General features: G+C 46.0%; 1 protein-coding gene across 3 annotated transcripts in view; it reads left to right on the top strand.

The window, feature by feature from the left end:
• The window catches only part of FCRL5 (Fc receptor like 5), a 37,226-nt gene extending 28,106 nt beyond the window's left edge, over positions 1-9,120 (top strand). For 2 of the 3 annotated variants that reach the window (XM_032260719.1, XM_032260721.1), the window contains exons 11-16: positions 2,473-2,751; positions 3,216-3,332; positions 3,991-4,018; positions 4,979-5,061; positions 5,265-5,333; positions 8,077-8,575. In XM_032260719.1, coding sequence (XP_032116610.1) covers positions 2,473-2,751; positions 3,216-3,332; positions 3,991-4,018; positions 4,979-5,061; positions 5,265-5,333; positions 8,077-8,213 — 713 coding nt within the window. In that variant the 3' untranslated portion in view covers positions 8,214-8,575. Of the gene's footprint in view, positions 1-2,472; positions 2,752-3,215; positions 3,333-3,990; positions 4,019-4,978; positions 5,062-5,264; positions 5,334-8,076 lie in introns of all 3 variants that reach the window. The other variant, XM_032260720.1, reaches the window with a different exon arrangement.
• The last annotated feature ends 14,610 nt before the right edge of the window (positions 9,121-23,730 follow it).

Genomic DNA, 23,730 nt, shown 5'->3' with positions numbered 1-23,730 from the left:
TATCCTGGAGAAACAGGAGACCATAAGATGGTATGCAATCACCATTCTAGTCATGTAAAGCAAAATATACAATGATGCTTTTATTCCCCTTGGCAAGATGCCTGGGTATCACAGGAATAGAGACAGAGCCACATAAGCAGGCTGATCTGGGCATGCTAACCTAGGATCCAGCATCTCACAAAGTAGCCAGTGCAGCCATCTCATTGGCATCCAAGAGATGATGACTTCAGATTTTCCTATTCGGTAAGTGCCAAGACCAGCTTGGTCATGAAGACTCCAACGCAGGTGGTGCTGAAGGAATTAAGAAACAGACACAGAGACAGAGAGCAAAAGGTGGGATGACAAGGGGCCACAGCATTCCCAGTTGAGAGCATCAAATAGAGTTTGACCCCCACATTTATTGACAGCAAGCAAGTGATAATCATCATTTAACTAAAAGCATTCTTCTCAGGGAACAAAGCATTCTTTACTAGTGGCAAGAAACAGGCTCCAGTGTGTTTATCTACTGCAGCTAGAACATGTCGTTAAGGCATGGGTCACTCATTCTATCGTTTGTGGTTCAGAAGCCCCCGAGTAAGAATGGGTTAGGTCTTTCTTTCCCTTGCTCCAGTAAACCAACAACCTCTAGCAATGTGTGTCACTGCCATCACAAGGATGTTACAGTGCTAATAGATATTCTGTTTATGGCCAGTATCTTTAAGGCCTGTTTATGCCAGGCTTAGGACCTGCTCCCAACATGCTCCCAACAGGTAAGCTCATTCTTCTTCCCCCACAAGCAGCACCAACCTCAACCCATTTTCCTGAGATTTGCAGGGACTCTTGCCACACAGTTTATACACCTGTCCCTTAGAGCTGACATACAGGCATGTGCCACTGACCGAGGGCTGCTCCGTCTCTCCTTGCAACACAGCAAGCCAATACATCATACCTCCCACATTCTGTACTTATGATTTCATGATTTTCTGCTCATCCTCACTCCTTTGTTTCTATAATTCCCTATCATAAATACATGTTATTTCTGCTGCTGCTGTTATCACAGCTAAAGGGCTTCTTGTGCAGCCTGAATAAATTGTGTCTGAGTCCTGAAACTAGGACACAGGTCATAGGGACCAGAAACTTCCAGAAAAGGAAATATTATTTCTTATTATCATCATGACCAATGACATCATCAACACTCACTGAGACTTCATCAGGCTCCAGACTCTGTGGTTAGTGCTTAATATCCAATATCTCATGTAATCATTAAGATAAACCTGGGAGGATAAATTTTAAGCCATTTTATCCCCTATTTTCAGAAAAGAAATAGATTTAGAGAAGTAACTAGCTTGCAGACACACAGCTAGCAAGGGTAAAGCCAGGTTGCAGCATGGTCCTTTCTAACTCTTAACATTAGTCTGAGACATTATGACATTTCCTCATCCATTGTGGCCACTTTTTAACACAACCTTTTAGTTTTTAATAATTTGTTATTCTGAAAGAACACATGAATCTTCATGATGAAAAAGATCAAACAATACAAAAGGGCCAATACTGAAAAGTAAAAGTCTCTTTCTACCTGTTCATAATCAATTCATATGCACATACTCTCTAGACATAACCATTGTTAACTGTTCCATGTGTATGCTTCTAGGAATACTCTATAAACCTAAAGGCATTTAATTTTTACAAACCTAGAATAATATTATACTTATAGTTATGCCAGTTGCATTTTTTAACTGAAATATATATCTCGACTTTTAAGAAATACATCTTGGATAGCGTTCGTATTTCATTACCCAATCCAGTAGGTTGCCTCTAATTTTTAGCTTTTATTAAAATGCTACAATAGAAATTATTGTACAAATATATTGGCATACTTTATGCTGGTATCCCTAAAGGAGATGGCTCTAGAAGTAGGACTTGAACTCCTGGGCTCAAGTGATCCTCCTGCCTCAGACTCCCAAATCATTGGGATTACAGGTTTGGGCCACCGCACCTGGCCCGCTACAAGTAGATTTGTTGAGTCAGAGTTTATGGGCACTTTAAATTTTGTAGCTATTGACAAATCATTCAAGGAAGTTTGTTAAATTTGTATTATCACCTAGAGCAAATGTGGATGCCTGTTTATCCACAAGCTCATCAGTATGATCAGTCCATGTAAGCTTTGCCAACCCGAAGAATAGAGAAAAGAATAGTATTGTATGGTTGTCTTTAGTTGTATTTCATTAATTAGTAATGAAGATGATAATCTTTTTATATATTTATGGTCTATTTGAAGTTTTCAGTGATTTATATCTTTTTACACTTTTCTACTGGATGTTTTTGTACACTGAAAACTATTAGTAGGTCAAGCTAATTAGCTTTGTTTATCACTGTATTTTAATCTACTTTCCAAGATTGAGATATGACTTTTTACATTTGTTGATAATACCTTTTGTTTTTTACAAATATGTTAGAAGCAGAAACTGCTATTGACTTTTTGTTCTCCCTCAGTTCTGGTGTCTCGCCCAGTCCTCACCCTCAGGGCTCCCAGGGCCCAGGCTGTGGTGGGGGACCTGCTGGAGCTTCATTGTGAGGCCCTGAGAGGCTCTCCCCCGATCCTGTACTGGTTTTATTATGAGGATGTCACCCTGGGGAATAGCTCGGCTCCCTCTGGAGGAGCAGCCTCCTTCAACCTCTCTCTGACTGCAGAACACTCTGGAAACTACTCCTGTGAGGCCGACAATGGCCTAGGGACCCAGCGCAGTGAGGCGGTGACACTTTATATCACAGGTAAGTTTCCCATGCCTGGGCCACACATGGAGATAAAATGTTTCCCCCAAAGACCCTCTGATAACCCTCACGGTGCTTGACCAGAGCGGCACTCCTCAGGGACAAGTAACACAGCTGGCAGTTCTCTACATTGCTATTTCCTGAAGTGCTTCTGGAATGATGACGTGGGGGCTTGGAGCACAGGGTGGCAGGGGACAAAGAGCAACACTGACTTTAGAGCTCCTTACCTGGCTGCCTCTTCTCTCGCCAGCCACCACCCACCCTGACCCTTGACCCTTGCCTCAGGCACAGAGACAACTTCCTCACAAAGACGGTAGCCACCTTCTGTGCCACATTGGCCCCTGCTTAGCTGCTGGGACCCTGCTCACCTAGGTTCACCCTCAGGCCCAGGCAGCAGCTACCGGGGGTGGGCAGTTTGAGATCATAGCCTCTCCTCTGGCTCATTTGTGGGGTCTCCCCCTCAGGGTTAACCGGAAACAGAAGTGGCTCTGTTGCCACAGGCATCACCGGGGGCCTGCTCAGTATGGCGGGCCTTGCTGCTGGGGTACTGCTGCTCTACTGCTGGCTCTCGAGAAAAGCAGGTGGGTAACTCTGGGTACACCTTGGCTTGAGTTCATGCCCTTCTCAGCAATGCTCCCTCGGGCCTCATGCTGCCTTTGTGGCCATCCTCAGGCTCGCAAGAGTTCCTCCGTTCTGTCCCTCAATCCTCTGCCTTTCCCGCTGGGTTCTCCAGAATTGCTTTTACCAAATACGGTTTCCAAAACAGACCTATAAGGTGGAAAATATCTTGATGAGATGGTTTATCTACCATCATAAACTGCAGAGCGTCTTCGTCTGGATGCTTACAAGACCCCCAAGGAATGGGAAGAGGAGGAGAAAAACTCTGAGAAATAGAAAATAGAAACCAGATAGGATCCAGTAATTTTCTGATATTTTAAATGTACACTCTTTTTACAGCTGATCAAGTCTGTTTTCTTGCCTGTGGCTACCAATCATTATCTTTAAAACCACCAGGTTAAAGGATAACAGATTGTGGTCTTCCATTCCACATCATAACATACCCCTCTGGCAGGGTCAGTAGCTTTTGCCCAGTCTGCTGCCTCCCTGGGGCATAACAAAGAAGGATTCCACCTTCAGTGACAGCAACTCCTAGCAGTTTCTAAGTGAGCCTTCTCTGATCTGTGCCCCTCTGAGGGTCTCCTCGTCCTGAATCCAATAATCCTCTGCTTTCCTTTATAGGGAGAAAGCCTGCCTCTGACCCCTCCAGGTAAGACCTGAGCTGCATTCCTGTGTGATTAATGAAATGTCCACAGAGTGGAAAAATTGAATTGAATCTGTGATTACCAAGAGAGCACAGTTTCTGCCAGGTGCTGCTGAGATAGGCTGTGCCCACTTCCTGCTGTACCTCCCTGGGGATATCTCAAGGCAATTCCCAACACCTTTGCACCCACCCCCCTTAGCTGTATAGGCTGTTTGCTCATCAAGTGTGAACTGCTTTTTCATTTATTAACCCACATCCCTGGACCATTCTTGGCTTGGTTGTCTGAGTGACCACTATGACCACCAAGTCGTTCCATATCTTGAGATGACTTTAGATCAGTCAACCTGGAAATCTCTGGAGATGCTGATCTCATCAGCACCTCTTGTGATAACAACTGAGAAGATGGAGCTACACAACTTGACCACCCAGAGAGGTCAATCTGCCAGAAGGACGTAGTCCCTATGAAGAAGGGGTCACCGTCTTGTATCCCAAAGGTAGACTTTAGGAGCCACACAAAGGCTCACCGCTATCCCTGGGCAAGCCCACGAGAGCAGCACGCAAACCATGCAGAGTGCCTCAGAGCCTTCTGATCACTGAGCATGCAGGCTTTGGAGCCAGCTTTGAGCCTTGGCTCATCCCCATTCTTGTTACATGATATTCATGTAACAAGGCTCCACTTCTTGGAGCCTCTGTTTGTTTCAACTACAAAATGAGGATGAAATAGAACATCATGTTGTTATAAGCATCAGCACAATGCCTGTTACATACTAGATGAGCATAAAGCCTGGAGACATAGATAATATGATTATGATTCATAATAAAATGCCCATGGGCCACTTGTTATGTACTCCTCCATGTTTCCAGGCTTGGCAGCCACCTTGCAGTAGAAAATCACTTACTAGGAGTAATCATTAGAGCTACTTTGTCAGGATTCCTAAGAAACTTCCACATTTCCCTGTCTCACAGGAGCCCTTCAGACTCAGACTCCCAACAGCCCACCTACCACAATGTACCAGCCTGGACAGAGCTGCAACCAGTGTACAGCAATGGTGAGGCCCAAGGACCCCCTCAGTTGGCAGAAGCCAGAGGGCTGGTGTGGGAAAGAGGTGGGGCAGGAGATGGGGAGGGACTGTGCCCAGCCCTGCAGGGCTCTAGTCATTCTAGATAAGAGACTCTTGCTGGGGGAGGAGGAAGTATCTCTAACGAGAGACAAGAACCTTAGCATCCTCTGAAACTTCAATTTCTTTCTAAGTAAATCCTAGAAGAGAAGATGTGGTTTACTCAGAAGTACGGAGCGTCCAAAAGAAAAAGAAACATACTGGTAAGACCCAAGGAAGTCTTTGTTCTGGCCAACCCTCAATTTAGATAGTGTAGCTCAATTTCCACCCCCTCAGCAGCTCTGAGCCAGCCAGGCATAGAGCCGCCCCCCTCCCACTGGGTCATGGGACTTTTTTTTTTTTTTTTTTTTGAGACGGAGTTTCACTCATGTCACCCAGGCTGGAGTGCAATGGCGCGATCTCGGCTCATCGCAACCTCCGCCTCCCGGGTTCAGGCAATTCTCCTGCCTCAGCTTCCTGGGTAGCTGGGATTACAGGCACGCACCACCAGGGTCATGGGACTTCTTAATTTGCGCCTAAGCCACTTCAGGCGAATCCAAGCCTCCCCTGCATTCTCCTTTCTCCATTATCTGCAGAGGGCCTCAGTATAACCTGATTAACAAAAGCATCCTTTGGGGCATTCCCTTAATCTCTCAGAGCTTCAGTATCTCTATCCATAAACTGTGACTACTTCCCTACCGCTTAGTCAGTTCCCGCTCCTCTAACAGAGTACCATAGACTAGGTGACTTAAAGAACAAATATCTATTTCTCACAGTTCTGGAGGCTGGAAGTCCAAGATGAAGGTGCCAGTATAGTCAGGTTCTTAGTGAGCGCCCTATTCCCAGTTTCCAGACAGGTGACTCCTTGCTGTATCCCCCACACAGCAGAGAGAGAGGGAGAGATCATCACTCGTGTCTCATCATCATGATTATCATGACATAATTGTCACCCTAGGCTCCATTTCCAAATGCCATCACATTGGGGATTAGGTCTTTAACCCATGAATTTGGAGAGCAACACAAACATTTAGTCCACAGTACTTACCTACTTGTACTAGTTTCTGATTGCTGCTGTGTCAAATTACCATAAATTTGGTAGGATGAAGCAATACGAATGTATCATCTTACAGCTCTGTGGGTCAGAAGTCTGACATGGGTCTCACAGGGTGTTGGCAGGGCTGTGTTCACCCCTAGAGGCTCCAGGGGTGCAAGTGTTCTTGCCTTTTCAGCTTCTAGATCTCACCCACTTTCCTGGGCTGGAGCTCCCTTCCTCTCTCCCCAAAGCCAGCCAAGTAGCCAGGTCATATTTCCCTAACCATTCTTCCATAGTCAGGTCTCCCTCTGACCTCAGCTGAGAAAAGTGCTTGGGTTTTCTCAAGGTGAGTATATTGGGCCCACCTGGATAACCCAGACTAATCTCCCTATCTCAGGGTCTGTAATCCTCGTCGCATCTGAAAGGTCCTCTTTTCCATTTTTAGGGTAATATATTCACAGGTTCCAGTGATTAGGGTGTGACATCTTTGGGGGCACATTATTACAGCTACCACGCTGTTTCTTAGGGTTACTGGAGGACTAAATGAGAAAATCGGTGTGGAAATGCTGTTGAAACTGCAGAGGGTGGAGCAGCTGTGGTGATTACATGCTGGAGGTCTGGCTGTGTCATCAGCCCTCACTCACAGTCAGTGGTTTGAAATGAGGGAATCCCAGCCTGGCTGCCTCCTTACTAGGAGCAGGAAAGAGAAGCAAAGTCCTTTGGGGCAGGCTTTTCTTTCTACCTCTGCTTCATTAAAAGTGCTGCGTGATTTTAGCCAGGGAGCTTCCGTCTTTCGTTTTCCAATTTTTCTTATATAAAGTCAAGTGAATTGTGTTTGTGCCTCATTCTTGGTTCTGTAGCACCCCTCTGAGACATGTGAACTCATTCACTCTTACAAGCCCCTTTGAGGTATACGCTGTTACTACTCCCTTTTTACAGATGAGGAAACCAAGGAATAGATACCTTAAATGACTTGCCCGAAATCATACAGACAATCACCAAGCAGTCTGTCTCCAGAGTCCAAACTCTGGACCAAACTCTGCTTTTCTCAGTGCAATTCCAGGGAGTCCTGATGCTCATTCCAAGCCATTCCAAGGCTCATTCCCCAAAAAGGGAGAGCCGTGTCTGGAGAATGTCATACTTTCCTCCAGTTTGATGATAATATAACAATAATAATTTCTAATATCTATCATGTGTTGAACAGTTATTATGTGCCAGGTATAGTTCTATAAGTGCAATAAGTAAATACACTATATTTGTATGGATGGCTCTTAGAACTGTACCTGTAGCACATATACAGAACTATGGCATGCATACATATGATAATAGAGAGAAAATGTATTGAATATAGCAATCAGGACTGTACCTGACACATAAAAACTGCTCAACACATGATAGATGATAGAAATAGTGTATGCACAGACACATGAGCACACACATATGTGTAAACTCATATAGCTTCACCAAAACCATACAGGCAGATGATATTTTTATTCCCATCATATAGATGAGGCAACCGAGGCAGGAGATGTTGAGTGACGTCCCCCAGCTGCAGAGGTGACAAGGCAGGCCGCAGGCTCAGTCTCGGGCGGTCTAGACCTGCATGGAGCGTGCTAAAACTCGCACCCGCCACACCGCCTCTCCAGAACACATAATATCGATTATGCTCAAAGAACTAACAAGATAAAAGACAAACGTCTTTCTCTGGAGAGCCCCTAAGCAGCTCCGAGTGGGCCACGAAGTGTGAAGGGGTGTTGAAGAGAGGGTCTTAGGAATGGCACGGGACGGGGTGGGCACCGACCAAGTGCAGCGATGGACTCACCGCGCGGAGGGGAGCGGGCCTCCAGGAGCCTCGGGGCTGGCCTGACAGCGCCGGCGCAACGGGAGAGCTCCACGCCAATCTTCCACAGCTGAACACTTTCCTCTTTCCACAGCAGCCTCTGACCCCAGGCATCTCAGGAACAAGGTGAGTCTTCCCCTCTGCCTGGCCTCCCCCACCCCCAGGCCCGCCCTGGTCCTCATGCGGGTGCTCTTGTCTCCTAGGGTTCCCCTGTCATCTACTCCGAAGTGAAGGTGGCGTCAACCCCTGGCACCAAGTCCCCGCTCTGCGCTTCCTCAGCTCCTCACAGATGAGCCCACGTGTCTCCCCAGCTGCTGTCTCAGCCTCTGCACCCCAAAGTTCCCCTCGTGGGAGAAGCGGCATTGAAGTGGGAAGATTTAGTCTGCCCCAGGCCACATCCACTGGCCTTCGTTTCCATGTGCTCCTTCTCAGTGTGACCAGAACGCAGGGCCCTGCCCACTCTCGCCTATTTCCTAGTAACAGCCCTGCCTGGCGGGTTGTTTCATCCAATGGCGACGCACTCCTATCCCAGAGCGCAGCACGTTTCCGTTTCCGTTTCCCGGCTTCCTTAGCGGGCTTCAGCTGTGGTTGCTATTCTGAGTACTGCTCCCATCGCACCCCGACAGAGGGGGTCTTACCACACAAACGGAGAGTGGGCCTCCAGGAGCCGCGGGGCTGGCCTAAACTCCGACACAGAATTCCTGCTCTTGGCGGATGCATTTCTCAATTGTCATCAGGCTGGCGGAGCTACTGCAGTGTGCTGTCAAACAAGACAGTGCACATCCAGTACGCACAGGACTTGTAATGGATCTCCCCACAGGGGCTGCATTTTACACTCCTCCACCTGTCTCAAACTCTGAGGTCAGCATTTGACACCAGCATAACGTCTCTCCTGCTCATGTGCCAATATCTACCTGCCCAAGTAAGTGGCTTTCAGACACCAGGTCCCAGGTACCTCCCATCCTAACAGAAGCAACCTAGCAAGTCAAGGCCAGGAGGACCCGGGTGCAGATAGAACACATACTGGAACACAGGAGGTGCTCAATGACTGTTTGGCTGAATGAATGAATGAATGAATGCATGAGGAAGGAAACTATTGGAACATAGGAGGTAGTCAATGACTATTTGACTGAATGAATGAGGAAGAAAATTGCAGGTAATCAAAATGGCATAAAATCCAGTGTGCTCTCTAGGAAGTCCAGGATGTATCCTGGCTTCTCTTAGTAAGAAATCATGTAAGAAAAGGAGCTTGAGTGAGGAAAACTGTTCAGCAAGAGGAAGGGCTTCTCACACTTTCATGTGCTTGTGGATCACCTGAGGATCCTGTGAAAATACAGATACTGATTCAGTGGGTCTGGGTGGAGCCTGAGACTGTGATTCTAACATGCTCCCAGGGGATGCTGATGCTACTGATCCGTGGAGAGGCAGCGTGTGCTGCCCAGAGCCTAACTCGATTCACATGGATCATGCTGTTTCCTGGCCAGCCCTCAGCCACAGCACCATCAGCTGCTGTTGCTGAGAGAGCTTCTCTGTGACATGCTGGCTTTCCTCAGCCACCCTGGCAAAGGGAAAGTAGCTGCCACTATCTTTGTTTCCCCACCTCAGGCCTCACAATTTCCCATGAAAAGAGTAAATGAATACAGCCTAGCCCTCTCAATTCAGAGTTGTTCTCCCATCTCTGAGCAATGGATGTGCTGTTCCACTTTTATGAGGTCTATCACACCTCATCTTGAACTTTGCCTGAGACGTTGATCACCACCTGTGGGGGTCTGTCCTGCAAACCGTGACAGATGAATAAAACACTCAAACACAGAGTACAGTGAATGAGTGGGCCAGGGAGGTTGTCAGCTGCTCTCAGAGCGCAATTGCAGCTACGCGACCCTTCACTAGCTGTTCCTCCTCATGTTTATTCAGTATAGATTTAATAACAGAGGTTTTAAGTCATCACACTTGTGGATAATTAATATGGTTAAAAGAGTTGTCTTATGAATGATAAAAGGTTTAGTTCCAGGGCACAGAGCAAACACCATTAATGGGTAAATTCCCTGGTGGACCTCCTCCCACGAGGGCCATCCGGCTCAAAGGTTACATGAGTAAACAAGCTAGTTAGAGGAGAGACAAAGGAATGTGGGGTAAACAGACTTAACTGGCGAAGCTTCCATTATCCCTAAGCTTTACCCTGTGACCTAATACTCTAAGATAAGAACTGGCAACCTTCAGCCTGTTCTATTATTACAAGTTATCAAAACCTTTTGGCCTACCAAAAGGTTTGAGACTGTATCTTATAACGTTCCCTAATATTTCCCTTAATATTTTGCCAGCCACCCTGAGTGAATCCCAACATTTGCCCCCAATGGATTGTATAGTGATCACTTCTAAGGCCCATGGCCCTGAAATAAAATCCTTCCAAGGGCATTCAAAGCTCCACTCCAGCTGTCACATGGCTTTTCATGCTTCCAAGTGTCAGGGCCTTGCCCAGATAGACAGAGCTGGGTCTGCTGTCCCAATCTTTCAAGGAGGAAATCAGACACCCGAGACAGGAGCTGGTACTGCGGCCCAGTGCAGCCTCACAGAGCATGAGGCACAAGGCATTGTCCTCACCACAGATGTGCAACTAACATACAGGTGGAGCAAGAAAAACACATTTCCACTGACACCGCTTTTTTAGGCCTAGTTGAAAGTCAAGTGAGGACAGCAGCAAGCGTAGTTTCTGGGACCACATTGCGTGTGTGCGAGGCCCGGTAGGTCTCGGCAGAGGCCTGTGGAGAGGCAGTGTGTGCTCTGGCTGCCCAGGGCCTAACTCAATTTGCACAGATCATCCTGCTTCACGGCCAGCCTTCGGAGCTTGAGACCAGTGTCTTCTCTCCAGGATTAAAGAAAAAAATCTCACAGTCTATGCTGGAGGCCACATCACCAACAAAGTTCACACCCCATGCAGCTCTGAGAAGGCAGAAGCTCCATGCTCAAAAGAGGAAATTTTAAATTTCTCATTGGGAAAGTAAGGTACCCTTGTCCCAGAAGGATAACTGCACAATGGCAGAACGAACTCCACCCTCATGTGGGTGGGCCCATCCAGTCCGTTGAAGGCCTGAATAAAACAAAAGGGCTGATTCTTCCTCTAGTGAGGGGAAACTCCTCCTCCTTTGGGTTGGGACATAAGTTTTCCTGCTTTCAGATGCAAACTGAAAAACGGCTCTTCTTGGGTCTTGAACTTGCTGTTATTTGAACTGAAAGAAACTACACTATTGGCTGTCCTGGATCTCCAGCTTGCTGACTGTAGATCATGGGCTGTGTCAGCCTCCACAGTCACAAGAGCCAATTCATTCAAATAGATCAGTCTCTATGTGTGTATGTGTATGTGTGTACATATGTATGTGTGTATATGCAGATTAGGTATATCTGTGTGCTTACCTCATGGGTGCATGTGTGTGCACACACAAAAACATATACACACACAAGCACACACATCCTGTTGGTTTTGTTTCTCTAGAAAACCCTGACGAACACAATGACTGACAAGGATGTGAGAACCAAACGGGCCGGCTGAGTGTCTGCTCTCCAGGCTGGACTTGAGACAGCCCACCTGAGGGAAGGCTTCAGTCTTTAAGATAGACACATTTTTCTAGTTTGCAGCCTTGTGCTGGTCCTGAGTGAAGAGGAAGGAGAAAGTGAACAAATTCCCCATGCTCTAGCTCGAAATAGGACAGACCCAGTGAAATGGGTCTATCTGTAATTTAGAATGGGTAATGCAACAAAGAGCAAACCTCAGCCTCAAATATAGCGTGGCCTGGAGTGGACCCGAGTTCTCAAAGGACAAAATCTCGACTGCCAAGCAGTGGTCTCAGGAGGCTCCACGGAGGCAGAATGTCTTTTTTCTTTTCTTTTTTTTTTTTTTTTTTTATATTTTGTTGCGTTTTAGGTTTTAGAGTACATGTGAAGAACACGCAAGATTGTTGCATAGGTACACACATGGCAGTGTGGTTTGCTGCCTTTCTCCCAATCACCTATATCTGGCATTTCTCCCCATGTTATCCCACCCCCTGCTGTCCCTCCCCTAGATCCCTCCCAGAGACCTCAGTGTGTGATGCTCCCCTCCCTGTGTCTATGTGTTCTCATTGTTCAACACCCACCTATGAGTGAGAACATGCGGTGTTTGATTTTCTGTTCTTGTGTCAGTTTGCTGAGAATCAGAATGTCTTCTTTGGGGGAAGAGCCCCACACACTAGGAGAACAGTATGGCTCTTGTGACTGTGGAGGCTGAGCCAGCCCATGATCTGCAGTCAGCAAGCTGGAGATCCAGGACAGCCAGTAGTGTAGTTTCGTTCAGTCCAAATGGCAGCAAGCTCAAGACTCAGGAAGAGCTGTTTTTTCAGTTTGAGTCTGAAGGCAAAAAAACTCATGTCCCACCCCGAGGCGAGAAGAGTTCTCCCTTACTAGAGGAAGAATCAGCCCTTTTGTTCTGTTCAGGAAACAATGGACTGGATGTGCCCATCCACATTAGGGAGGGTAATCTGCTCTATTTAGTCTAATTACTCACATGTTCGTCTCATCCAGATAGACCCTCACAAAACACTCACAATCATGTTTGACCAAATGTCTGGACACTCTGTGGCCCAGTCAAGTTGACACATAAACTTCACCATCACAGCCATAAAGGTGGTCTTGGCTTCATACATTTTTTGGGGGGGTTGTTTCTGTGTTGGTTCAGAACTCTGAGCTGTTACTTTTAGGGTCTCCTCAAAGAGAAGAGAGGCCCAGCTTCCCTCCAGTTTGCGGTTAAAATAAAGCTATTCCAGGAGTATACCCACTTCCTCTTTTTGTTTTGTCATTTGTCACTCCACAAAGTCTGCCTGGCTCTTTGACACCTAGCTGACCTGTTTCATGTCTCCTAATTTCACCTCAACTAGCCAACCTTATTGTCTTTCCCCTCTTCCCATCTCCCGTTAATACTGCCCGCTCAACCGAGAGCTCGCCGTAAGAATAACTACCACTTATTAAAGAATTAATGTGTCAGACCTTATGCTAGGCTTTTTGCATAAATCATCTTATAGGCACAACAGGCCTATGCAATACATATCTATTACTGTCCCTGTTCCTGGAAGCCACCTGGGTCCGGCTGTGTTATCTCAAGGCCCAATAATGAGAAGCAGATAAAGTAGGAAAAAGGGAGTGTATTGCTTTAACCGGATACAGTGAGAAGGCCAGAGATAATTCCACCAGACCAACTCAAAGTGTTCCAATTTTCTTAGTGCTTAATAGGTTGGGGTTATGTGCCTATGTGCAGTATAGCATTCGCCTAGATCCATTGGTAACTAATTTTGTTTCAACTAGAAGGTCAGAGGTAAAAAAAAAAAAAGCTTGCTAAGTCTGATTAAAAGGACCCCAGTACCTTCAAGGCCTGTCTCCCACGGTATTAGAGTGATTATTTCTGTCTTCTCTCCTTTACAGCTCAGTCTGGAGAACTGCTTTAGACTCTCCAATGAGTCTGTTCAAACAGTTGCCTCTGTTTCCTTGACTCGTCTTAGATTTCATTGACCAGAGACAGGTCCTGGCACTAGGAACGTAAAACTGTTCCTTTTTATTTTGTTTGCTCCAGGTTAGGGAGAAGCCCATGCAAGGCTCCTACTGACCTTATGTTTCATTTCCAGCTTTGATGTCTGGGCCCCGATTTCCCTAGGTTTAACTTTGCCCATGTTAAGGCAGCACGGTGGAAATTTGTCTATGTAGCTGGGTGCTATGCGGGCCTGTCTGTGTGACTGTCATGCAGGCCTGTCTGTGTGATTGTCAGGGAGAATTGGCCTGCCACATTCCTATTTTACAGATGAGGGAAGTGAGACTTAAAGGAATTAGTTTAGCCTAAGGCCACACAATAGTAAGTCAGAGCTAGAACTGTACATCCCCAGAGTCCACACTTAGTTACTTCACCAAATGTCCTCAGTGGGTATCATGGGCCACCGAGTCCTATTTGGGCAGAGGCATTTGTGAAGCAGGAAAAGGGCACACGAGACTTGGGGCCGGAAGGCCTGGTTCCTGTGCAGGCCACTACACATTGCTGTTAAGCTCTCTCAGCTCTGGTTACCTGTTCTGTAAAACTGGAAAAGAAATAACAGCTGCTTGGATTACATCTGGAAGGAGATAAGGTTTGCGTAAACACCATGCAGATGTTCACGGAAGCAGGTGAAGAGGTGCCTGTGTTTGTTACAAAGTTTGCATTGCTTTCTGTTTGCCTTCCTTGGTCCGTCTCCTATCATTACAGTGGCACAGCTGCTGAACTGCAAAAGCATACTTCAGGAGAAAATGATGGAAAATAACCTGGTCTTCTTTTTAATGTGGAGGGGAATGGGAGGTGTGGGAATACAGACATTCAGCATGTCAGGGATTACATAACTTCATAAAATCTTTCTGATTTGAATGTCCTTTAGTCATTTTCCAGAGAAATAAAAGCAAAGGGGTGATGTCCCCAGAGGCGCTCCTCCAGGTCACTTATTAACAAAAGAACATGTTTGCTTACAAGCAGCCTTTGAATAAATATGAATTTCCTGGGTGGGGCCCAGCATATCCTGCAGCTCTAAGTTTCCTGGTATCAGGCAGTTGAAGAGATGAAGGTCTCTGATGAAAAGAGATGAAATGAGAGTGTTCAGGCTGCCGGGTCTCTCAGGGCCCTGTCTTCCATGCCCAGCCTCAGCCTCCCTTCCCACCTCTCTACCATGGCTCTCTCCATCTTTTGTGTTTACCCCACACCTCCGAATGCCACATCCACCTGTGTCTTTAAGTGGAGCGCCACAGAACAAACCCAATGGATAGGTCTGGTGCAGAGCCGGCCTTGTGCCTACATTGGTGACTTGGGGAGAGCTGGGAGAAGACATGGGAGAGTAAGGCTGAGAGGCAGGTGCCCCTCACTTGCCTTTCTTCCATACGTCCAGGCTGCGCTCTCTGTCAAAGTCACTGTCACCTGTCCTCACCAAAAATAGAATGAGCTCTGTGTGGGAAGGGAAGGAGGAGGAGGGGCTGTGGCCACAACCATGGGGTAACAGGGGTGTAGGGAGGGCCAGGGAATGGCTCAGGAGGACCCTCCTCAGCTGACCCAGAGACTCCAGGCTTCAGGCTTTAGGGTGTGGGAGTGGTCAGAGAGGGGCGAGTTGGCTAATTTTCAAGTCTTATTATTAGAAAAGACCTTGAAGGGCACCCACTTCTTGTACTTTTCTCACGCTTGGGACCCCCCCAACAGCATCCCTGCTGAGACATCAGGCAGCCTATGCTGGAATGCCTCCTGGGCCAGGGAGCTCAGCACCTCCCCAGGCCTGAAATCACTGAAGGTTAGAGCTGGAAGGGACCCTTGAGACTGTCAGGCCCCATGCATGCTCATGTGTCCTGTCACTCTTCTTGCACTCTGAAAGCAACCTCCCTGTCACTCTTACCCTTAAGAAGAGTGTGCTCCCTGCACTTATCAGCCACACTGCCTCCTTCAGGTGTCACCATCAATAGCTAAACCGTGGGGCAAGGCAGCGTGGGAGCTCCTCCACTCCCCTCACCACGATTCGCAAACTCCTTCTCTAAGTATGTCCTCTTATTTAGAATGAATTCATATTCAGTGCCTACAACTGAGAATTGTTGAGAAGTCATCAAGAAGACCCTCCTTGCCACTATGCATACCCTCAGTTTTGCCTGCAACTGAGAATTCACATTCATATGAAACATGTATTCATATTCTGTGCCTACAACTGAGCCAGGGCTTGCTGTACTAAGCACTTGGAATACATTGGTAAACAAGGCAGATATAAATAATTGGTAAACAAAGCAGATAAAATTGGTATGTAAATACTTGGTAAACAAGGCAGATATAAATAATTCTGCCCTCAAGGAGCTGACATTCTAGCAGAGAAACAGACAGTGAACACTAAACATGATAAATATATGTAACTTATGTCATAATTTAGAAGGTGGCATGTGTCATGAAAAAGAGGAAGTAGAGGCAAATAGAGTGATTAGGAGGCCCAGGGGAGGCTGCAACAATAAAGAGAGTGGTCGGGGAAGTCCTCACGGAGAAGGTGATGTGAACAAAGGCATGAAAGGTCCCATGGCCATATGGACAGCCTACAGGTGTCAGAGGGAGGATGCTCCAGGAAGAGGGCGTAAAATAGCATCACACTCAACAAGTTTGAGGCTAGACAGCAGGGAGCCACGTGGAGACAGTGGGGAGAGGACCCGTTAGGAGACCACGACATGATCCAGGTGAGGATTATGACAGTTGAGATGAGGGTGAAGGTGGTGGGGTCAGAGTGGTGGAATACTGGGCATATCTTGAAGCTAGAGTACCCAGAGTTTTCTGATGGTTGAAATGAAGATTCAAGAGAAAGAAAAGAATCAATATGACACCAAAATATTTGGCCTGAGATTCTAGAAGAATGGCAACTCCATCCTGAGGTGGAGAATGCTGTGAGTGGAACAAGTTGGCAGAGGAGATCAGGAGTTTGGGTTTGAGTAAGTTGCACTTGAGATGTGCATTGCACGTGCACGTGGAGATGTCAAGGGGACAGTCAGCGATGGAAGCCTGGATTCAGGAGGGAGCTCTGGAGACATACGTGTCAGTCATTGGCATGGAGGATGGCACGAGGGCATCAAGGGTGTGCGTAGTGACAAGGTGGGCCTTCTTGATTACTTCAGAAACATGTTTTGTCTGCCAATTCAGGATGGCCAAATGAGCACACCCTTTATTTCTCCCCCTTGCAAAATCCACCAAAATGTTAGGCTTATCATTTATTGGTCATTGTCCTAACAGTACTACATGTATTGGGTCACCCCATCTCAAATTAACTTATGAGAGGGCTGTATTGTGCCCATTTTACAGATGAAGATGCCACAGTGCTGAGATCCAGTTATCCAAGACCACAGGATTAATATGAAGCGAGGTTTCAAACTCAGGAGGTCAACTCTTAACCACTGTGTTATACGGATGTAGCACATGTTCCAGCAAATCTAAACTTTAGCAATAAAAATAAAATCCAAAAGAGAAAATGTCACAAGATCCATGAGAATGTAGGACTCAGGTGTGTAACAAAAAACAAACAAACAAACAAAAAAATCCAAGCTGACAGCAACATAGCAGCCCTAGAAAGTAATGCATCCAAAGAAGCTCAGAAGACCTGGTGAAGACTGTGCTATTCCCACCAGAGCAAGTCTCATCCACTACAGAAATTATAGAAATAAGAACACAAAATAAAGATTCTAAGCAGGTCCTGGTCGGCTCTAAACAATCAGATGAGCTATGTTATTCTTCAATAACAATTACAGCAAATAGAATGACAATTAGAAACCCAGGGAAAACAAGACAGTCTAAAAAAGTTGTGGTTCAAATTTGATGCAACTGAAGTGTGGGTAACTGTGGATAATTAATGGAGTGGAAAAAGAGACCTTCATTCATACAACATTCTCCTTTGAGTGCCCAAGGTTTAATTACATAGTATTTTATTTCTTTTTCTGTGAGCCTAATCACAGTACTTGGTTCTACAGTAAATCGTGTTTATATAATCATAATGCCTTAACTACTGTTTAAGGGTTTTCAATTTTTAGAATCAACTCCAAAAACAGAACACTTAATTATGGCTACTTCAGTGTTTAAATTCTATAAACATAATCAACAAAAGTGACATTATGGCTCACAGAAATCTGGAGGTAGAGAGCAAAGGAAAGTCTACATACACTAATTTCCTTTTTTCATGTAATGGAGAATCAATATAGAATCTTTCTAATATTAATACATCAAAAGGCTGGGCATGGTGGCTCATGCCTGTAATCCCAGCACTTTGGAAGGCCAAGGCAGGTGTATCACCTGAGGTCAGGAGTTTGAGACCAGCCTGGCCAAATGGTGAAACCCCGCCTTTCCTAAACTACACAATTAGCTGGGTGTGGTGGTGTGCCTGTAATCCCAGCTGCTTGGGAGGCTGAGGCACGAGAATTGCTTGAGCCTGGAAGGCAGAGGTTGCAGTAAGCCGAGATTGCGCCATTGCACTCCAGCCTGGGTGACAAAGCAAAACTCCGTCTCAAAAAAAAAAGAAAAAAAAATACATCAAGAAATTCAGATTTACATACATTCTTTTTAAGCATAAATCTACTAAAAAACTAGTAATATTACAGATTAAAAAGACGAAGTAAAGGAGACGGGAAGAAAGAAAAGTCATATAATGCCCTAAATTCTTGATCTTTCCTATAATGTAGTTAATAGATACCATCTCATATAATTTGGATATGTTTCTGCCCGAATCTCATCTTAAAATGTAATCCCGAGGGTTGCAGTCAGGGCCCAGTGGGGAGGTGATTGGATCTCTAGGGCAGATTTCTCATGAATGGTTTAGCACCATCCCCCTTGGTACTGTCCTCACAATAGTGAGTTATTGTGAGATCTGGTTGTTTACAAGTGTGTGGTACCTCCCCCCCAAAACTCTCCCCCTCTACCTTGCTCTCACTATGGCCGTGTGATGTGCCTGCTCCCACTTTGCCATAGGTCATGATGGTAAGTTTCCGGAGACCTCCCCAGAAGCTGAGCAGATGCCAGTATCATGCCTCCTGTGCAGCCTGCGGAACCGTAAGCCAATTAAACCTCTATTCTTTATAAATTACCCAGTCTCAGGTATGTCATTATAGCAAGAGAGAATGGACTAATACGCTATCTAAAGTGGATAAATCAAGAATTTATATGTATCATCAAGTTACTTACATTCATGTGCTGACCCGATAACTAAAATCAGAAAATGTTAATCACAGGAGTAAATGCAAGCTATAGGGAGGAGAAACTTTACCTTTTATTGCATGTCTGTACCAGTTGTCTGAATTTTTATACATGGGTAAAGAATAGGTGCTCGGCCGGGCGCGGTGGCTCAAGCCTGTAATCCCAGCACTTTGGGAGGCCGAGGCGGGTGGATCACGAGGTCGAGAGATCAAGACCATCCTGGTCAACACGGTGAAACCCCGTCTCTACTAAAAATACAAAACATTAGCTGGGCATGGTGGTACGTGCCTGTAATCCCAGCTACTCAGGAGGCTGAGGCAGGAGGATTGCCTGAACCCAGGAGGCGGAGGTTGCGGTGAGCCGAGATCGCGCCATTGCACTCCAGCCTGGGTAACAAGAGTGAAACTCCGTCTCAAAAAAAAAAAAAAAAAAAAAAAAAAAAAAATAGGTGCTCACCTTTTTAATATGGAGCTGCATCAGAGCCTTCTTGTACATTAAACTCAAGTGCAGCTGCAGTTCTAACTGATAGCCAGTAGGTGTCACTAGGTCCCCTGGCTGTGCCAGGCTGGGAACAGAGTAGCCATGAGAGCTGACTGCTGTGTGTCTTTGGGGCCCTGACAGGGGACATAGCAAAGGTAGGCAGCAGCTGGAGGCTGGCGGCTTGCCAGCAGCAGAGCTGGCATTCTGCACACAGCTGCAGTTCTTAGTGCAAGGGCAGCCCCAGATGGCACCACCATGGGGAAAATGTCCCAATGGAGGAGGTGCACAGACAGGCTGGACCGCGCCAACCTGCCCTAGGAGGGCAGAGACTGTGAGAAAGCAAAGGAAGCCAGTGATGAGAAAGCAGAAACTGAAGCAGAGAGCAGTACTTGCGTCAAGTGAGAGTGCCTGAGCCCACATTCCCTAGGTCCACCACGTGCCAACTTTGTTCCTGCTGCAAGCTGCTTCGCCCAGGTGAGCTGAGCATCCTCACCTGAGAATGGGATGATAGCAGTACCCACACCAAGCAGTTGTGAGGACTGAAATATCCATTTTAGAAACTGCTTCGCAGTTTGTCAATTTCTGACAAAGTTAAGCATACACTTACTGTACAACCCAGAAAATCCCCCCTAGGTTTTACCCAAATGAAATGTAATCTGAGATTTACAGGAGAACCTATACATGTATATTTGTAGCAGTTTTGTTTACAGTCAGCCAGAACCATAGACAAGCCAAATATCCCTTAATAGGGAAATAGATAAACAAATTAGACAAATTCCATACAATGGTATCCTATTCAGCAATTTAAAAAAGGCGCAAACTCCAGAAACACACAACAACATAGATAACTCTCAAATGCACTGTGCCAAGCAAAAGAAGCTCCTCTCAAAAGACTGCAAACTGCGTGATTCCATTTTGATGACACTCTCGCAAGGCAAAACTATGGGGACAGCAAACACATCAGTGGCTGCCAGAGACTGGGACAGGGTAAGAGGTTCACCACCAAGGGACACAGAAGAAGGAGATGTTGTCAGAAATAACTCTGACTTCCTGGTTGTCACCCCTGCCACACAGGGTGTACCTCTTCTCGGCTCCCCAGGGCTCGGCTTCCTATCCTGGGAAGCAGTGGGTTCTCCTTCCCTGGAAGTAACCAAGCAGAGGCTGGAGGAACTCTTAGTGGAGAAGTGACACAAGTCCTGAAAGCTTTTACCATGGAGAGACAATAAATACATATTTCACCCCGACCCTATGGCATGTGATAACTGCAGTCATTTCTTTTCGCTTCTCCCTTCTCGTCCTATCCCCTCCTCCCCTCCTCTCTGTTACCTTCTTTTCTGTGGGAGGGGCCCAGGAATCTGGTTGTTCAACAGATCTTCCAGGTGATTCTGATGCAGCCTAGAGTTTGAGAGTCATTGCCCTAGAGAAAAGAGCAGATATGCTCTAAATTGCAAACAGACAGGGAAAGAATTGCACCTTTGTGACGATGAAGGAAAAAAGGTGGCCTTGTACTTAACGTATGTGTGCTTTGCAATATGTGCAGTTGGAGGCTCGGGAGTTCAAGCCATAGATTTACAAAGCAAACTCAATGAGAACATAGGGGCAACACCCAAAACACCCTCACAAGGATGAAGCCCTTCAACTCTGATGCCTTCAGGAAACAGCCACAGAGTCCAGGAGGAAGAGTGATGGCAACATAAAGTTGTTTCAAACAGTGTGATAAAATTAGCAAGGTCATGGGCAACATGCAGCTAGGAGGTTATGAGATATTCATCACAAGTAGGACTATGACTAAGGTCCTGTTTACAAAGAGGAGATTTATGGGGATCCTGAGATAAGAAGAACCTGTGTTCAAAAGAGATCGTTAAAAACGACCATCATGGTTCTACAGACCTGAGAATGGGGTTAACAAGACAGTTCTCCTTCAATGAAGGAGGCAGCCTAATAAATTAAGAGAACCATGAGGCCTCCAGGTTTCAGGTTTTCCAGAATTGGAAAAGATCAGAGGCAAATGGTTCCTACATTATGCTTTTCGGCCACAGTTTGAGGCCCTTCCTCAGAATCAGGTACCTGGCCTCATGGTCTCCACGCTGCAGGCCCTGTCTATTGCAGGTGCTGTCCCCCTGGACATGTTGTGCTGGGGGACCTGACCATCCTCTTCATGTTTGATTTCCTGCCTGTATGCGACCTGCCAAACTTGACAAGAGCCTTCCTTGGAATCAAGTGGCACTGCATCCTTTTTCCCGGGAGCATGCTAACGCTTGGGTCCATTTGAGGAGCCTCTGGCAACATGGCAGCACAATTTAATGAAATCCCAGGCATTCCATTTGGAGGCAGGGATGGTCCCTCTGGAGACACAGGTGGGTCCGATGTCCTGCAAGGACTGGGGAGGGGTTTGCGTGGCCTGGGCATAATGACAGGTCTGTGGGTCCCAACTGTGACCACCACCTAGAGACACACTCTAAGAACAGAAGTTGAGGGTGCAGGCTCTGCAGACAGATACCCAGCTCTGTCACTTTCTAGATGGGTGAGTCTGGACAAGTTATGAAACCTAGTTTCACATCTTTCTAAAATGGAATATGAATATGTTAATGGTACCTACTCTTGTAGGACCAGGAGGCTCCTATGCCCGCTGTGCAGTAACAGACCAATTATAGTAGGTCAGCAGGGTTCACAGCCCAGAAAGAGTTTCATGATCACAGCAGCACTGAGGAGATAGAAGACCCTCAAATCCATCTCCCAGAAACGTTCTGGGCTGAGGTTTCAAGGGGATTGTGGAGGGTGAGGGGATGGAAAATTGGGGATGTTGATTGGCCAGGGGAAGGTGGAAAATCAACATTTGGAAAATGCGTATTTTGGTGAGTCCGCTATTCATAAAGTCCTTCAGGCCTGCCAAGTCAGTAGTTTATCAATATGCAGGGCCTTAGGGATTATCTCAAAGGGAGAACTTAAAGTTTTAAGTTGTTATTTTTAGAACAGTTAAGGGGAACTATAATCTGATAAGAGGGTCTACGTGATTCTGAGGCGACAGTCACCAAACAGCTGTGGAGAAGCAGTCAGAGAGCAAGCTGATCTCATGATTAGTGCCACAGGTGCTGCAAGCTCAGTTTATTTTGGTCTCTTTCCCTCCCTTTTTCCTTCTTCCCTGATCACTTTTATAAAATTGATAGAGAAGTTTGCACTACCCCATTGACTGAATGGAATAATGGAGTGATGTCTCTGGTTCAAGTCCAGGCACATGTTGGGACCTCCGCACTGGTGAGCTACAGTGACTGTGACTCCTGTGGGTGAGACAGACAAGGGTGAGTGGACCACTTGGCTGTACAGGGATTTCCTGGGAGGGGCTTATGCTGTAAACGTTGTTAAATTGTTTGGGTTATAAAAATTGTTCAGATTTATAAAATATAGGAAGGCAATAGAGACCACTCCCTTCTTTTCCCTGTTCCCAATCGCAGGCTGCAGAAAGACAATTATGATAATGTAGAGGTGCCTTTGTGATGCTGCAAGCAACTTTTTCAGGATGGCCTTGAACTTGGGTGGGAAAGCTAGCATGGTAATGGGAATGGGTCGGGCACCGGCAGCTGAGGAGAGAGCATTGTAAAGACCGTGGTGACCTTTAGAATTCTGTCATCAGTGGATTTGACCATTCATGGATGGCCCGAAGTTCTCTAGCATGTGGCAATTCATAAATTTACAAATACAAAATATTGAATCTTGCGTTCTCTGAGGTTGGTGTATTGTAAATGGCTTAGCCAGTGAATGAGATTAGCAGGCTGCCAAGCGACCCTAAAACCATGGCTTAGTGGCTCTCGAATGGGGCACAGTGTTGAACCACTCTAATTGTTAGAAATGTGTTTCTGAAAACTTTCTCACTCTAGAAGTCATCATTTATATCTGCATTCTGTTCCTAGTATAGGAAACCTTATTCCCTACTCCAAACAGTCGTTTCAAATAGCTGAAGAGCCACAGTGTGGAATCAGGCCAATATGGGAGACACCAGGGACTGGTAGTCCCTCATTTCAACACCTCATTAGAGGAATCCAGAGGCTTACCTAAGGGAGAATCTGTTTTTCATTGAAATCGACCACCATTCAATGAAGTTGCAGTTCTGCCTTGAACCACTAGGTGGCACTGACACTATGCGTGGCAGACACTAGTGTGCGGGCTGAGAATGAGACCCCTTTTAAAAGTGAAACACGCACACTTTGAACCCCAATTTCGACTTAAATTGTTTTAGTACCACATTACTCAAAGGCATACAAACACAAAATCTATACTCTGTATGCTTATCTCAAAACAACAAAATTAAAAGTATAGAAATAGAAACAAAGAAATAAAATTCAAGTTAATGTGGGAGGTAATGTTATTCTACTGGAACTAAATGGGTGATGTGGAGTTTTTAACATCACGAATGAGCATTCACATTTTTTGCTGAATTGGACTTAGGCCTATTTACTGTACACATGATGGACTTAACGCCTATTTACTGTACATATGATGGACCATCATTTAAGTCATTTTTTAAACTCCTACCTAAAAATTCAC

The sequence above is a fragment of the Sapajus apella genome, unplaced genomic scaffold, assembly GCF_009761245.1.
Source record: "Sapajus apella isolate SASKATOON/1434 unplaced genomic scaffold, GSC_monkey_1.0 scaffold119, whole genome shotgun sequence".
NCBI classification, from domain to species: Eukaryota; Metazoa; Chordata; class Mammalia; order Primates; family Cebidae; genus Sapajus; species Sapajus apella.
This window is presented reverse-complemented; position numbering and strand designations above follow the sequence as displayed.